We start from the raw sequence: 17212 nt of genomic DNA on the forward strand, positions 1-17212 counted from the left end.
TATGAAATTGTTTCAGCTTCAGTACCATGAAAAAAGAAAAAAAGGGGGAAAAAAAAATGTAAAGTAGCATCGTATTTTAACATAAAGGTATGGCTCTACAAATCCATTTAACACACGGACAACTAATTATGTAAAGTGGAAAGCACAATGCAATACTAAGACATATTCATTTGTATAATCTTCCAGATGTTGTAGACTTCGTATTTGCTAAAATTTTGCTCTTACAGCTGATGTAAGAGATACTTATTCAAGTTGGTTTTTATGTTTTCCTTCTTCCCTAATACATATGAAGATTTCACGCAAAAAATTTAATTGACCTCTCCTGTAAAGAAGTTAATTTAATTTCCATTTGTCCTTCATAATCTTTCTAAGCAGCTGTAAGCTGTTTTAGTAATTACTTTTCTTACCTTTAAAAAAATATTAGTGCTTATATGACAGATTCTAAGCTTCCAAGCTGGAAGGCAAGGTGCAGAGGTCTGATGTTCCAGTGCTAGTATTAATTAGGAGAAGAAAGATTGAGGAAGAGAACTGAGGCTAAATACAAACTGTATTTCAGAGGGCAGTTAAAGACTATTGAGTGTCTATCTAGTAAAGTTTGGAAATACTTCTAAAAACTCAGACTTGTCCTGAAATCTGGCATTTGCAATTCATATATAACTTCACATGTTATCACAGGATCAGTGGTTGGAAAAGACCTTTAAGATGGACCTTTAATGTCCAACCATTAGCCTAACTGTGCCAAGTCCAGTTCTTAAACCACGTTTAAACACTTCCAGGGATGGTGATACAACCACTGCCCTTGGCAGCCTATTCCAGAGTTTAATTACCTTTTCAGTGAAGAAGTTTCTTCTAATGTCTAATCTAAACCTTCCCAGGCTCAACTTGAGCCCATTTCCTCTTGTTGCTTGTTACTAGGGAGAAGAGACCAACCCCCACCTCACCTAACTTCCTTTCAGATAGCTGTAGAGAGTGATAAGGTCTCCTCTCAGCCTCTTTTTCTCCCGAATAAACAACCCCATTTCTCTGAGATGCTCCTCTTAAGACTTGTTTTCCAGACTTTTTACCAGCTTTGTCGCCCTTCCCTGGACTCGCTCCAGCACCTCGCTGTCTTGTAGTGAGGGCCCAAAACTGAACACAGTACTCGAGGTGCAGCCTCGAGTGCGGGGAACAATCACTTCCCTAGTTCTGCTGGCCACGTTAGTTCTGATAGTATTTAGGATGCTGTTGGCCTTCTTCGCCACCTGGGCACACTGCTGGCTCATATTCAACCGGCTGTTGAGCAACATTCCTAGGTCCTTTTCCTCTGGGCAGCTTTTTTCCCCTCTTCCCCAAGCCTGTAGTGTTGCATGGAGTTGTGGCCCGAGTGCAGGACCCAACACTTGGCCTTGTTGAATCTCATACATCTGTTATGTTTCTACAATTTGCTCAAAGCTTTCTATTTTGATGTATGAGAGAAATAAATACATTTATGCTGTTATTACCATAAGTTTGTAGAAATATTTCTCTAAATTTGACATATTTATGGTTGCAGTAAGATGTAGTTATTCCAAGCCCACTAGATGGCATGCTTTCCTCATTACAGGTGAAAGGGAGTATGCGGGTCCTGTTGAAGGGAAAAATGGTTTTTGTGTGTATATGGTACAGATTTGATGACAACAGCCACAAATAATTGAGACTTACCAGCTATTAAACCAAGTAGAATCGTTTCATTAACAAGCTCTTCTCTGATATTTTAATATCATTTTAAAATAAGTTCTAAATATGTCCAAATCTATTTGTTTAATGAATGTCAGTCTACAAGCTGAAACTGCTTTTAATTTCAGTAAGTCACATCTTTGCATAAGCTAAAGTAAGGTCTTTTAACTGAATTATATTAATTTATTTTCTGTGAAGAGAAAAGTTCAGCTGGATATATATTTTTTATATATTTGAAAGCATTTCTAACAAAAAGAAAAAAAAAAGCATTTTCTCTGTTTTTGTATTTAATATAATCAATATTATTTTTTATTTATGTGCTATCAAAGTCTTATTTCACACAGGGTCCATATAAACTTAAGTTAAAATAGTATATAAATTTTTGGCTTCATATTTTTTTCCCATCTCCAAATTTTTCCTGGAATTTGTGGAAAGTACAATTGAGAAAATTAAAAAGCAAGTGTATTAATAACATTTTGTTGTGTTTTTTTAAAATCTTTAGGCTGTAAAGTAGTCAGAGTTCTTGTAGAAGCCATAAGTAAATTTTTGCTTGTTTTGCAAAGTAAGGAATAGCAGTGTGGGGATGAAATCAATGATTCAAGGTCATGTAAAAGACAGCAGCAGCACTCAGTTGTCTGTACTCTGTTAACTCATATGCACTGTTTTTAATGTCTTTAAGATCTCAGTGGATTACAGATTTCTGTTAAATAAAAAAATTAAAAATCTTGCTCTTTCATAGAATTTGTAGTTTAAGCATTAACTCATCATTACAGAGAACAAATCCTTATTCTTATTTTAACCAACATGTTTTGTGTTTAGAACATATGACTGAAAGCACCAATCAGCATGGAGATACTTGCTTACACTGCGTACACACGCAAGGGCGATTCTGTCCCCAGGACGGCTTAGCAAAATGAGCAGTTATTAAAAAACTTAAGCTAAAAATGGTGCAGGTTAAAGATCTGCAGACAGCTTCCAGAGAGCTTTAAGTCATGGCCATTCTTTCCTATGACATCTACTTGCTATTTTATAAAAATGTGTGCCTTATTTTCTGGAACCATGGTTACCAGAGTGCTATACATTTAAGTGATTTAAACCTTTGAAAAGTGAACTGAATAGAATTAATCACTGCAAGCCTCTTAAAGCAATGCCAGAGGGATTTTTATACTAGAGGTTAAGAAAAGACCTTTTATTCATTACTAGTAGATAAATGGAAAAAAAACCTCACATTTCTCCTGTATTTCCACTCAGATAATTTTTGTATTCTTTCATATTCGTTCTAATCTGCAGATGTCATCTCCCTCCCCCCACCCTTTCTTTTCCCCATTTAACCCCGTTTCACTATTAAGCAACAGAATGCTTCATTGCTCCTGGAAATAATATGGTGGCAGTAGTAAATATCCTTTATTAGATACAATGTCTCAGACCCTCAGTTCATCCTTATCAAAGGTGATTTATAAAAGCAGTAATATCTTTTCTTTCCTGGAAGGCAGAGCATTGTGGAAGCAGCTTTATCGTGTTACTGTATGTTTTCTGTTAAGATAGCAGAAAATGTCTAGTTCTAACCCATGTCCCACTGTGAAGCAATTACCAATAAATGTTCCATCAGTGCAAGAAGCCGACATTTTTCTAACCAGATGAAAATTTTAATAATAATAATAATAATAATAATAATAATAATAATAATAATAATAATAATAATAATAATCATAATAATAAAATAAAAATAAAAATAAAAATAATATAATGATGATAGTAATCCCTTTTAGGGATTTACTTGTTGCAGAAGAACCATATGGACTGTTAGAAGTTAAGAAAAAGGGTTATATTTATTAGAATGCTTAAAATTGTGCTGAATAAATGCTTATTATTAAGCTGGAGACTCAAGATCTTCTGATCTCAAGCTTGTGGTTTTAGACACAGTAGAATGAGCATCAAGAATTTTTGAAATAATCCAAAATTAATAATCTGATAGATCACATAGAATTGGTAGAAGGAACATGGTAGCACAACAGTAAAATTGTCTGTTGTCATGTAAATACCTCATTTATTCACCACGAGATGAATACATGTAAGGATCACAGGCCTAAGGTTAAGAAAAGTAACCAGAGTTGGAAAGACTCTGAAACTTCAACTTTCGCTGGTGACGAATGTGCTTGTGATATTTTTATCCAAGTGTATCCTGATACAGATGGACAAGTGCTGATGTTCTCAGCAGAGCAAATAGTCCATGAATAATTTGAGTTTAAATGCTTCAGTAATGCCTTTCTCTCTTATTTCAAACATAGATTGAGCAATTATATGGATTAAAAAGAAGGATGAAGAAGAGGAATTTCCAGTAACATGGCCATTGTTCAGTTTTTAACAGAAATATTTCAGGCTGTTCATATTGCACATCTTTCAATAGTTGTAATTATTGAATGTTTATAAAATAAATATATATACACACACATATGGTGGGCAAAAATTGTTAATAGTAATTTTTGCATCGTTTTGTAGGTTTGCATTGTTTTGTAGGTTTGTTGTGTTGGTTTCCTTCCCTCCCCTGCCTTCAAGCAAAATATAAATACAAGTCTGGTCTATAAAAGCTGAAATCAACTGGTTTTGTGTCTTTCTAGATTTGGTATGCATCACCATCACTGGAGAGTGTTACTGAGCTTCAAGCAATAGTCCCAACAAATTCAACTAGTTTTATTCCTGAAAATGCAGCTGATCGACTTAGGACACAAGGTAAATCAAAGTCTGAGTTTGTGTACATAATGAATACGATGTAGTAGCCTGCCCATATACAGTATTTGTACATGCATATAAAGCTTATGTGTTGCTGGAACAATTACCATTGATGCTTCTAGTGGTTGCTTTGGTAGACAAACATGAAACACTTCCTTTAAAATGAGAGAGAGTTAAATACATTTGACAGAAGTAAGTGAAAATGGTTGGTAAGTCTCAGGTTACATTTCAAGCAGTAGATTCTACACCTGTCATCCAGTCACCCTTTCAAAACATTAAGTTTATAATGTACTTTTCTGTTAAGAAGTGAAAATTATTTTCCAAAAATCTTTTGAAATTTACCATTTTTCTTCAACTATTATTATTAGTGCCTTGTAAAAGGAACATTTTATTTCACAACTATTTGAAGTAATATTTTTCTGTCTCTGATTTCTTGGTTGCCTTTTTTTTCCCCTTGTACCAGAATATACTGTTTTAAATGTGGAGGAAACTTTTAAATGAAAAAGCAATTTGTTCTGTTTAGCTGCCCCAATTAATCTTTTGTGTTTTTCCTATTTTATTATTAAACACGTTCTAGGTCAAAGCAATACAACCACATCAGAATCTCCAAGTCAATGTAATTCTCCCACGTCTGCTACTCTGTCTAAACAGCATGCTGTAGTCACACCTGCCCTTTTGTCAGCTGTTTGCAGCCTTCTGCACAATCTGCTGGTTGTCACACCAAGAGATACTGGAATTGCTCTTCAACAAGCACATTTGCTAACAGCTCTCAGCAGGTATGAGATCAATAACTGCTGGACTACAAGCAAGGTGTAGAATAGAGGTGAAAAGTTTGAAATAAGATCTATCAGTGTTTCTTACTCAAATTGTTAAATATATTGATCACTTCTTGTTTCTGAAGTTTTCAAAAATGCCTTTAAAAAAATACAGTAATCAAAATAAAAGATCTGGATTTTTTTTTTAAATTCAAATTAAAGATAGACATACTGATGATTCAGTTTGTGGTGCCTGTCTTCTACAGGTTTACTGTTCTCTGATAATGTTTTAGTATTTTGTGTAGATGGCTCTTTAGTCATTCTTTTTGGAGATGTAAATTTTAAATTTTTGTTTTCTTCAGTAGAAAAGTAGAAACAGTAGAAAACTGTAGATAATTTCAGTTTATCTTCTTAGATTCTTCTTTGAATTTTATTCAATGTTCTGAGGATGAGCCAAGGGCTGTAACACTACAATAGAGTAAATAATGCTTGCCAGATTTGGGAAAGTATTGGATGATAGGCCCTAGTGTTTTGGTTTTTTTTCTTTTTTAAAGAAGGAACCACTTCAAAATAGTCTTTGGATGGTATTCCATGTTTACACTCATATCGTAACAAATTCTTTCATCGGTAGAGAGTGTTTGGAAGTGAAGCATGAAAGTTAATTCAGGATTTTTTTAAGGTTTCAAGAGCTTTTGTAGATGTTCTTCATGCTGCAGTTAATGAAAAAAAATCCTACCCTTGTTTGAATACTAATATTGTTACGGAGCTGTTTATTGTTCTACAAGAAAGAAAATAAGTAATCAAATATAAACAAACCATTTTTACCAGTACAGTAACAGCCATTGGAATTCATGTTAGTCTAACTATTCTGAAAGAACTTATGCTTACTATAATTGGTATTGCACTAGAGTTACGTCTGTTTAAGACATATTTTAAGAAAGTGTTTAATAATTTATATTTACTCTGTTTATTTAAAAATTTATCTGCTATGGAATGTTAAATTAGTAAGGTATTTTATTATTTAAGTATATTTCTAACCAGCTTACTTCATTTTATTTTAGTCTTGTAAGCGCTAATCTGGTTGAGAGGTGTATCTTGGAACTGAAAGCTCCACTGGGTCATCCATGTCATATAGAACATGTAAAAGACCAGGTTAGAGAAGCATTTGTTACTTTCAAACTTTTTAAAATGATAAAATTAATTAGTTTGCATAATACATATTCATTAACATAGTCCACACACACTGCTATAGGCTACATTCATATGAATCTCTGTGCTTTTGAATTGAGTTAGCAGTTACAGAAATAATATAATAGAATTTCTTTGTATGGTATTGAAGTACAATGCAGATACAGTTACTGACACATTTCATACTTATTTTCCACAATAAACCTGGCTGTTTTGCTTTGTCTCCAGTCCTGCAGACACTTACATACTTCTCAACTAATTTTATTCCATGCAAAGCATTTAGGGTTACTGCCAATGAAACTGCTTTTGTATCAAATTTAACTCTGTATATATAACATATAGAACATACCATGCTCATGGTTCAGCACCATTTTAAACCTTCTGTTGCTCTGCATTCAGATTTACTTTGAAGAAAGATTCCCACTTTATTTTTAAAAAGCGTGTTTCTGCAGAAATCTTTTTAGAATAAATAAATAGATGTCAGGAATATTTTTTGTTTCCCCAAGCTTCTAATTTAGCTTCTGTTTTCAGGAAATACACATATATTAATCAACATTTATCATAATTTTGATGGTTTTATTTGTGAGCTTCCAGAGCATATGATGCTATACATAGAATGAGAGTCATGACTTTCTCACAAGGAACTATAAAATTTGTCACTACAAAATTGATTTCCTACATATGATTCCAGACTAGGAATTCTGTTCATGTTCTCCAGTAAAAAATAGGAGACTTATTTTAAATTTATATCCTGTTATTTCTTTTAAGTGGTGTATATTAATTCAAAATGTTATTAGTCAGTTGAGGTAATGAGAGTATTTAAATTAAAAAACAAACAAACAAACAAAAACAGAAGGTGAAAATATGCAAATACATGGCTTTATTTCATATATTTTAAAAAATATTTAACAGGTGTTACTACTACTTCAGTACTTGTCTTCTGTATCCAGACTTCTGAAAACATGTTTATTGGTGGACTCTCAGCTTGTAATCCAGGATGAACTGTTGAAACCTCTCTTGGGAAATACCTTCAAGATTCTCTCAATCAGCTCCAAAGATGGGTTAGGTAATGAAGTACTTTCTTTGCAGTACAGCCATGCAGAGGCAGGTCTTTATTTATGTACCACCTTCATTTAAATTGACAGTTTTTACCTGGCTCAGCTATCCAGGTCTGTGCATATGTCAATGGTTTGATTTTTTTTTTTTTTTTCTATATTGTCTTTGCAGATACCGAGTTAACATCTGTGCTTCACGAAACATGGGTAGACTTTTTCAACTTCCTAAGTACATTATTGTGGAAGGGTGGTCAAATGTCTCTTTCATCTGTGACAGGAGCCCTTGCAAATCACTCTACAGCAATAATTGGTAATAATTATTCCTGGATGGGTTTTAACCTCAGCTAATAAATAGAAGAGGATCATTCCTGTTTAGGTGCTAATAAGTAATTACTGATGGCATAACCAAAACAAAATCCAAATGTGTGCAGAATTTGACTGACCTTAAGAAAATCCTTTTACTGGATTTTTATAATTCTTTCTTATATCATCAGACTAACTTTTGAATTGCCAGATTTTTTTTTTTTTTCACATATATGGGTTAGTGAGTCTAGTTGTATGCTTTAACCAAATATGGCACCTGTGAGTGGAGCCTGAGATGATTCAATAGCACTTATTTTTTTTCCATGTGTGTTTGGGTTTTTTAATACCTTACATAAAAGGAAAACAAAGTTTTTATGGGAGATAAAAATAGGAATTCAAGATTATTACACAGCATTTGTGTTTTTAAATTATTTTTATTTTACTTTATTTATACCTTCAGTAGATATTGAAGGACTGTAGGTCACCAAGATTCTCTGACATGTTACAAACTCAAAGTTTTCTTTCTTAGATTTTAAAAATCTTAGCAAATGCATAGAATTTGTAGAATTCTGTGTGCAGTGCACAGGTATAATTGCTTTTTTGGCTCACGCTTTCTTTGATAAGGCTTCCTGAGTTCTGAAGCACTTAAGCTTTATTCAGAATGAAATGTCAGCATTTCAATTTTTCTGTTTAACCTTTCAGGTACCATTTGTGATTGTATACATCTGTCAGACACATATCCTGCTTTATATATAGCTAGTTTACAGTTCCTCTCTGTCATTTTGAATGAGGAAGGAAGAAGACAACTCCAAGATAAAGACAGTATATGTCAGAATCCAACTATTAGCTTTCTTCTGGATCACGTTGAAGGATGCCAGGCATCAGTAACTCAACTTACTGCATTAATTATTCAGGTATTAAAAGTCTGGACGATATGGTTGTAGGATATTTTTTTTGCATTTTTTTATTTTGTTAAAAAGCGTTTCACTTTTATCTAATGAAAAATCAATTGTTTCCAGTTATGGACTGAGACATCTATTACATTCATTTTTGAAACTCAAGTAATAAGCTGGAACGACTGCAAAGAAGCAGCTTCTAGGAAGTGCCTTGCTGTCTTATGTAGAGAAGATGAATCATAGATAAAAATATGTATCAGTATTTGGCCAAATAGATTATTTTTACTGCCTTTCCAAACAAGTAATGAGGTTTTTAAAGTCTGAGATGTAGTTATACCCATTGTAAATGACAGTATTCTTGTTTTAACAGATGCGTTTGTAAAAATTGTGAACAAAAATTAATCATTAAGCCTTCTAGTTCATTCCCTGATAGTGTAAGATCAGTATTGTTCACTTAAGTAGCATATATTCCTGTGTTTTCCAAGCTAGTTATAAATTGACCAAGTATCTTCACTAATTATTTTAGGAACTTAGGAACTTTCCTGACATAATGTATATTGGTGACAAGATATATATGTATTGGTGACCAGATATTTTTTTCTAGATACTTATCCTGAATGTTCTGAGTTAATGTAAACTCATTATTCTTATTTGTACTTTTATGTACTCTCCTAAATTATTCTTTTACCTCCTTTATTTTTATGTCTTTCACTTATTTGCAGGTTGTTAAAGTATCTTCCATTACTAAGCAATAAGAAAATTTATAGGCTAAATTCGTCTTATTTATTTTCCTGCACAAATCAGTTCTTTTATCTACATACTCATTGTCCTTCTTTGGCTTATCTGTGCTTTGTCATTGTAGCAATAATAGGGATCCATGATTATAAGTGTAGCATTTGTCTGAAAGACACACATGTCATATAACATAATGTAACTTATTATTTCAGATGTTCTGGAGTCAGTATCTTGTAATTATTTTTAATAAGAATCACATTTAGTACTATTGTGTTATGTAAAATATTATTTTTTTCAACATGTATTAGTGCATGTTGGATGGTGTGACTAAAACAAGGTTATCTTACTATCACTTCATATTCTCTTTTCCTATGGTTATTGAATTATTGTAGAATCACCTCACTCCTACCAAGAATTGAACTGATCTACCTAACATCTACCTAAACATTCTTTTACATCTGTGTTACACATTGCTGTGGCTCTATAATACTCATTTATTGGGGCATAGTGGGGCATAGTGTTCTGTCCATGTCTTCTAGGGAGGAGAAGCTTCCTAAAAGGATTTATCTTGGTGTCACTCTATAGACCACCAAAACTAAAATTTCCTATCTGTCACGGTCCAAACTCGGTTTTGGGTCGAAGCCGCCTTATCTCAGGGCACAATCGCCCTGTTTGTTGATCAGGATTTTCTGACACTAAATTATATATTCAGGATAGCCTTCTGAATTACTTCGGTGGGTCCATCCCTGGCTTGGGGCCGGCTTGCTTCCCCCGGATATAGAAGTGATTGATCAGCTCCTCTCGGAAGCGCACACACACACACAGGCAAGCTTTAGCTTTTACTAAGAGAGCAGTGGAGAGCAGGAAGAGATGTAAATACACCAGGGAATATGTGTGTATGAAAGCAATAATACAGATGGTGGTGACAAGCCCAAGCCTTTCCCTTGCGGGTCTACGAAAGTGAGTGCAAGTAAGGGGCCAGTAACACACCTGGGGGGTTAAGGCGTTAGAGATGAAAGGTTTGGATGATGATGTTGTGCTCACGTCCTCCTGGAACTGGGGGGTGAGGCGAGTTGTGGCAGCAGTGGCAGGTCCAGGGCAGGTGGCACCAGCGGCAGGGACAGCAGGGGCGGCTGCAGCAGCTGCTGCCTTCATCCTTCTGGTGCCTCTGGCAGCCGAGCTATTGTGTGCCTGGGGACGCAGGGGACGGCTCTTTTTTGGAGTCTGGGCACAGCACGGGCGGCAGGGCCACTCACCACTATGGCCTTTAAGAGCTTTCTTCTGATGCTCTCAGGAGCGCTGGAGAGGCGAGGAGTCTGAGGCTGTTTTCCTCACTGGACCTGGGTCTGGTGGCAAAGTCACGGCCTGTGGTGGTCTCAGCCAGGGCTGCTTTCAGCTCGGCTCCTTTTATTTGGCTTTTCTTCTCCTCTCTCTTTTGTCTTCTTTGCTTCTCTCTCCTGTACCAGCAGCAGCGGCAATGGGCACGGTAACGACCCTCAAGCGATCGTCGTTACCGGCCTTCCTTGCTGTGCAGCTCCCAGGCCTACGTGCAGCTCGGGATAAAGTCCCAGACGGGGCCCCTGCCCCGCAGTATTGCCACCGTTTCTCCTTTACTTTTATTTTATTTTTTCCTGTTACGTCTCTCTATTACAGTCAATTTCAGTGAGAGACATACTTTTGGAGGCCAGTTCTCCACACTATCTTTCTGACAGATAATAATTTCAGATCCATAGAGTTTTCCAGTGAAGACATGATTTTTAGAGACTTTACAACAAAACCAAAGGTGCTTCATTGAAATTGGATATTTTGCTAAATATCCTGTATTGAATGTTTTGTGTGTGTGTGTGCCTAAAACTGAAATCCTTGACTCTGCCACAAAAAATGCTATTGCATGAAAGTGTCAGACAAAGATGTGTTGTAAGTCATGTTCATGTATTTTGTACAAGTATATAGAACTCATTACCAGTCTTTAGCAGTGAAAAGTGATTATTCTTATGGTGACAGCAGAAGAAGTCTGTACAGTGAAGAATTAACTGCAGCCAGGCCAGTTAAAGTACATCAGACACTATGATATAGTTTGAGTATCGTAAGAGATAGCAGCCTTTAATTTGCTCTTTAACTGCTTAGAGCTGTAGAGGGACAATGTGTTTTGTTCATAAAAGAACTCAAAAGATAACCTATGATGTCTGAGACTTAATACATGAAAGGGATATAGCTGCTATGGTCCCCAAAAAAGTGTAACAGCATTAGGAAAGAAAGAGCTACTACAAAACCAAAAACAACCTGAAAGATTTAAATATGATCTTTTGTCAAGAGAAGCACTCAAGCAAATAACTGAATAACATAGAAAAGGCTGAGAGAAATTTCAAACAATCATTCATCTCCATTAGTCATCCTAATTACATAAAATCTACAGAGCAGGTTATACACAATGGCAAATGCTAACTTAAGACTGGGTCTGCAGGTGCAAATATTAGCAAACCAGGTCCTAAATTAACATGCATTATTGCATAGAACTTACTTAGTCAATGCACATGCTGACTTTTAAAGGTTTTAATACTTTTGTGTACATGGGCTTAAACCTGTGTGTGCATGTTTTCAAGGTCAGAAGTAATAAGGAAACCATAATCCATGCATAAAACCTCAAATTTAGACCCTACTTTTTTTTCTAGTTATAAAATTTACAATGTTTTAGGCTGTGATCTCCCTTTCAATTAACTTACAGTGGGTGCAGACTAACAGCTAAATCTGCTGTGGATTTATGGGACATCATAAATTGATGATGCATCATAATTTACAAAGAGAATGAAAAGTGTCCATTCTCATTTTAAAATACTTTAATACTAGTAGTTTGTAACTATACAGTCTGCTGACAGAAACCATTATACATTTACATAGAGTTATTTTTTTCATTTAACTAGTAGTTAGTAATAAATCAATTATTAATTATTTAAATGTTCTCTACAAGTGACAGAAAATCTTTTTTATTATAAACTGCAATTCTTGATTGCAAAGCAATGAGAAAATACAGAAAGGAGCATGCTTCAAGAAATAATGTAATTTTGATAGTTTTTAAGGTGAAATTTAGAAAATAGTAAGATGAAATTAAAACTTTTTAAAAGTTACTAATAGAGGACAACTCACCTCAATTATTTAATCTGTCCTAAACAGCCACATAATAATGGAAGGAAAATACCCAAGGAATTGTCAAGAAAGTATGTTTTTAATTATTAAAATATTCCTAAGTACTACAAAAAAATAAAAACGGGTAGCATCTTAATAGAGCGAAAGCCTTTGAGTAGATAAATCACAAAATCTACATTTTAGGTTATGCAGGACTGAAGGAACTCAACATTTTGGTTTTTGCTGGTTTTTGGTAATTAAGTTTAATGTGCATTAAGTTTAAACTTCAAGCTTTTAATTTTTTTAAGTACTCAAACATCTAAATTCTTTAATTTGAAAAGAAGCCACCACCTATCAGTACTGAAAAATAGTTAATTTACTTAGAACATTCTTGTGCTGATAATAGCTTTGGGATATTGCTTGGGATCTAATAAAACCAGTTGTGCTCTAAATGCGGATTTTTCTTTGTTGTTAACTATAAGTGCAGAACTCAGTCCATTCTTTGGTGCTTTAATTTGGTGTCAGTTGTCCTTATCAATGAGGTGGGGTTTCTTCCAAGTTATTAACTTACTAGTCTTCATCCCTTCACCTTTTCAGTCCCGGTAACACTGAACACTTCAATAGATGATAAAACTCTAGGCCATACATTGATATTTTATTGCATGTTGAAATTTGAAAAAGTTCTTACATAATTACTATCTGAAGGACTAAAATGAATAAAACGTGATAAATGTAATATATGTAGAGGTATAAAATCTATAGCTATCTGTGGCTAGGTACTAATAAGATTTCTGTCTGAACTATTAACTTTTTTTTAAGGTCCTGTATTTTTTGGCTAACTGTAAAATACCTGGGTTTTTTCTACTGTGTTCCAGCAACAGTTCTTATTTTTCTATATTCTTCTGATTACAGTGCCTGTTGTTTTATGTTATGTTGGATGTCAGTATTGGAATGATACGTTAGGGCAAATTGCTAGATGGGCAAAATTGTCTAGTGGATAATATATAAAGCACAAACAGCTCCTCATCTTTCAACTAGTTTGTTATATGATTCCAAATACATATTCCTTTAAAAGCACAAGGATTATATCTATGTTATTAGAGATAATGTGACGCTCACAAAAATAAGACAAACTACCATTTTTCTCTGGTTGGAAGAGTATCTAAAAAAAATTATCCATATATCAATGATATTTCACTGGTATTTAATGTCTTCTTTATCATTGTGTTGTAGGAAAGTGAGATTGCATTAAAGGCTTGTCAGCAAATTGTGATAGCAAGCCTGAATATTAGGAAAGGACTGGAATGCCAGGGATGGGAATCTAGGCTTTAGGAAGGTAGAATGTTAAGAAACAGGTAAAAGGAATAGGCTTAGAAAAAAGATCAACATTTAAAAAAAAATCCAGCACATTTTAATTAGAAAAAAGAAATGATCGCTTCAATGCTGACAAGACTATGGACATGAATATAGAGAGGAAGCACTCTAGAAAGGAGTGTAGTGATAAAACATCCAAATGAAAATCGAAGACTATGACAACTTGTTTAGATATATGAATACTACTTTTAATATAGTCACTTTTTCATTTCAGTAATGAAATTGCATTATTTGTAGGTTTGTGAAAGAAAATCTGCCAAGGATGTGCTGAAAGAAGTTGCTACAAATGCATTGCTATCTCTGCTAGCTGTCAGCAAAAACGCCCAGAGATGTGCTTTGGAAGGTGAGCATTTCAAAACATATGTTAAATGCTTTATAAAGCAAATGTGTGCAGGTGTTTTATGTATTTTAAAATCATAATGTTTTTGTCAAAACAAAATAACTAGTTTTCAGTGACCTTTTTTTGCATATTTTTACAGAGAAAAACTTTATTAATAACTAAAATTTTCAGCTACAGATAAAATACTATGTTGTAGCCAGTCTGAAAACTTGTGATGAAATCACAGCTCTGTGTTAGAGGCAGGAGAGACCTGTGAGCTTTTACTGCTAGTGGAATATTCATTAATTTTAAGCAGGCGATTTTGCACTGGCAGTATCTCTCATTTCTTGTTTCATGCTGTGTCAATACAGGTTTGTAGGTTGAAAGTATGACCTGTGTTCTCAGTTCTGGCTGTTCCTAGAAAAGAAGAGAATTCTTCTCAGCTTTGTTCTTCCCTGCCTCTGTTTTTTTCATCCCCTTTTACAGTTTAAGTAGATCCTTCTCCCCTTGCAATGCAACATTTTTCATGCTATGTTTTTTATTTTACAGTAATAAAATAAAAGTATAAAACTAATCAAATACTTTTTGTGCCCACTAGAACACAGGGAAAACCAGTTTATTTGCATTTCTCATGATATGTTGAGTAACTGCTGATCACCCAAGCACATTTTGTTTTGGGTGCTCTCTTGTTACTTGCATCTCTTTTGGTTTGCTCAGTCCTTTAAACCTACACTACACTGAAGTAAATAGCCTAGACATATCTGCTCAATGTCTGATCCTAATAGTGGCAGAAAACTCCAAACTTCAAATCCTGGACTATATACTTACTTTCTGCTCTTCCCCAGTATATTGGTGGTCTACTCAGCCTTTACTTTGGTTAGAGTTGTTCTGTTAATGACTCACTAAATTATCTAAGACCTGACTTCCTGGGAAGGCACTGCCTTCAACATAAAGTGCATCACATTCTGAGCTTGAGCAGCCTTCAAGTCCTCCTTGCTGTGATACAACACAAATCTTAGAGAGGAGGAAGAGGAGTTCTGGTGTTAAATCAGTGTTCTGAAGATATCTGTAGATCTAACATTACCTGTTCAGCACTTAAGGATGGCTTTTCATGATACAAATGCAAAATCCTGCACCTGCACTGGGCTGACTGGGGAGCCGAAAAGGATCTTTAGGTTTTGGTAGGTAGCAGGCTGAATGTAAGAAGACTGAAAGCATCCTGGGCTGTATTAACAGGAACACAGCCAGTAGATTGAGGGGAAAGGATTATCTTTCCTCTACTGAGCACTTGTTAAGACCAAATCTAGAACAATGCATCTAGTTTTGGCCCAGTACAAGAAAGATATTAACAAACTGGAGCAAGTTCAGCAGAGGGCCACCAAGTTGATTGTGTCCTTAGAGGAGTGTCTGAGTGAGCTGGCCTTGTTTAACCAGGAGAAAAGAAGGTTTTGGGAGGACCAAATAGCAGCCTTCTCATACCTATAAGATTTTGAAGAAGACAGAGCCATGTTTTTCACAGCAGTGCATGGATTAGGAGGATAAAAGAGAATGGGCATAAATGGAAATGTAAGGATCAGACTGTCTGTAAATAAATGTTTCCTCTTTGAAGGCAGTTAAGCAGTTGGTCAGGTTGGTTAGACACTAGGCTGTCTCTGTCTTTAGACATTTTCAAGACCCAACTGGGTAAGGCTGTGGGTAAACTGTGCCTGAACTTATAGTAGACTCTGTTTTGAGAAGGAGGTTGGACTAGATGACCTCTGGAGGCCATCTCTTCCAACCTCAATTATCCTGTGAGCCTATGATACTGTAATAAATTGAAGACTAGATCCCAAGGAAAGAGCCTAAGTCAATGTTTGCGCTTTGCGTACCTGAACATTTGCTTTCCTTTGTCTCACCTCAGATGCAGCAAATCTGTTGTTAGGGAAGAGCTGAGTAAGACAAAAATACGTCCTAACCTCTTGAACCTTCAGTCTTCTTGGCAGTGTCACTGAAAATATCCTAAAGACTTATGAGTTATCCTGTTCCTCCCAAATCATCCTCCCCTCTCCTTCTTCTCAGTCCTTCCTTTGGGCATTCCTATCATAGGACTCTGTTGCGAGACAACTCAAAAGTATTCTTGCTTCTCAAGATCATTCAACTAGATGCACTCCATCTCATAGATTGTTAGTTACTTCCTGACATCAAGAAGATACTATATTATGAACTCACAGAATTTGGACATCTGAATCTTTAAATTTCAGTTCAGGAGGGTAACAGTAATCAAGATAATTCCAAGGAAAATATGTTATGTTTTATAATTTTTTTTTTTGTTGTGAATGAACTTCTAAATGTGTGTTGTGTTGGTTTTTTTTGGTTGTTGTTGTTTTTTTTTTTTGCCTTCCAGTTGACCTGGTAGGCGGCTGTATAGAAGACATGAAACATATACACGCACAACTGAATTTGGATTCCCTAAAGCCTGGGAAGGCACAGAAAAAAAAGGTAACTATAAAAACAAAAAAAACCTGATCTGATAAGGTTCTTCCCAGCTCTGCTTTTATTTTGTTTTGCTTTTTTTGTTCTTGAGGCAGATACTGTTGCTGTCTGGACAACTGGGCTACTTTAGGAGTCAATGATTTTAGAGCTTTTACCAACTTGATTATCTCGCACACTCACTGTCCCACACAGTTATGTTCACTAGGTCTCAACTTCTTTTGCTGGCATGGAGATGACTACTGGTTCAGGAAAGCCAGGCAGAAAATTATATCAGTTCGTGCTAAAGGAAATAGAAGACACCATGGTAGCATCCATGAAACACCTTGGGGGAATAAAGGGAGAGTCCCTCCAAGAAGGTGATGTGGCCAGCAGCCCAGCTGAGGTGCCTCTACATCTATGCATGCAGCATGGGCTTATAAGCAGGAGGAGTTAGAAGCTACCATGCTACAGGAAAGCTACGACATAGTGACAGTTATTGAATCTTGGTGGGATGAATTCTACAACTGGAGGGTGGCTGTTGATGGCTAAAAGCTGTTCAGAAGGGATAGGAGAGGAAGAAGGGTTTAA

At 35.3% G+C, this 17212-nt stretch overlaps 1 protein-coding gene across 1 annotated transcript in view; it reads left to right on the forward strand.

Moving 5' to 3' along the window:
• RTTN (rotatin) overlaps window positions 1-17212 on the forward strand; it is an 87593-nt gene that overhangs the window by 56565 nt on the left and 13816 nt on the right. Inside the window, exons 35-42 of the mRNA XM_051612052.1 lie at window positions 4314-4425; window positions 5003-5201; window positions 6242-6332; window positions 7281-7434; window positions 7596-7733; window positions 8429-8640; window positions 14092-14197; window positions 16557-16651. Coding sequence (XP_051468012.1) covers window positions 4314-4425; window positions 5003-5201; window positions 6242-6332; window positions 7281-7434; window positions 7596-7733; window positions 8429-8640; window positions 14092-14197; window positions 16557-16651 — 1107 coding nt within the window. The remainder of the gene's footprint in view (window positions 1-4313; window positions 4426-5002; window positions 5202-6241; window positions 6333-7280; window positions 7435-7595; window positions 7734-8428; window positions 8641-14091; window positions 14198-16556; window positions 16652-17212) is intronic.

Source organism: Apus apus, chromosome 2, assembly GCF_020740795.1.
Source record: "Apus apus isolate bApuApu2 chromosome 2, bApuApu2.pri.cur, whole genome shotgun sequence".
NCBI classification, from domain to species: domain Eukaryota; kingdom Metazoa; phylum Chordata; class Aves; order Apodiformes; family Apodidae; genus Apus; species Apus apus.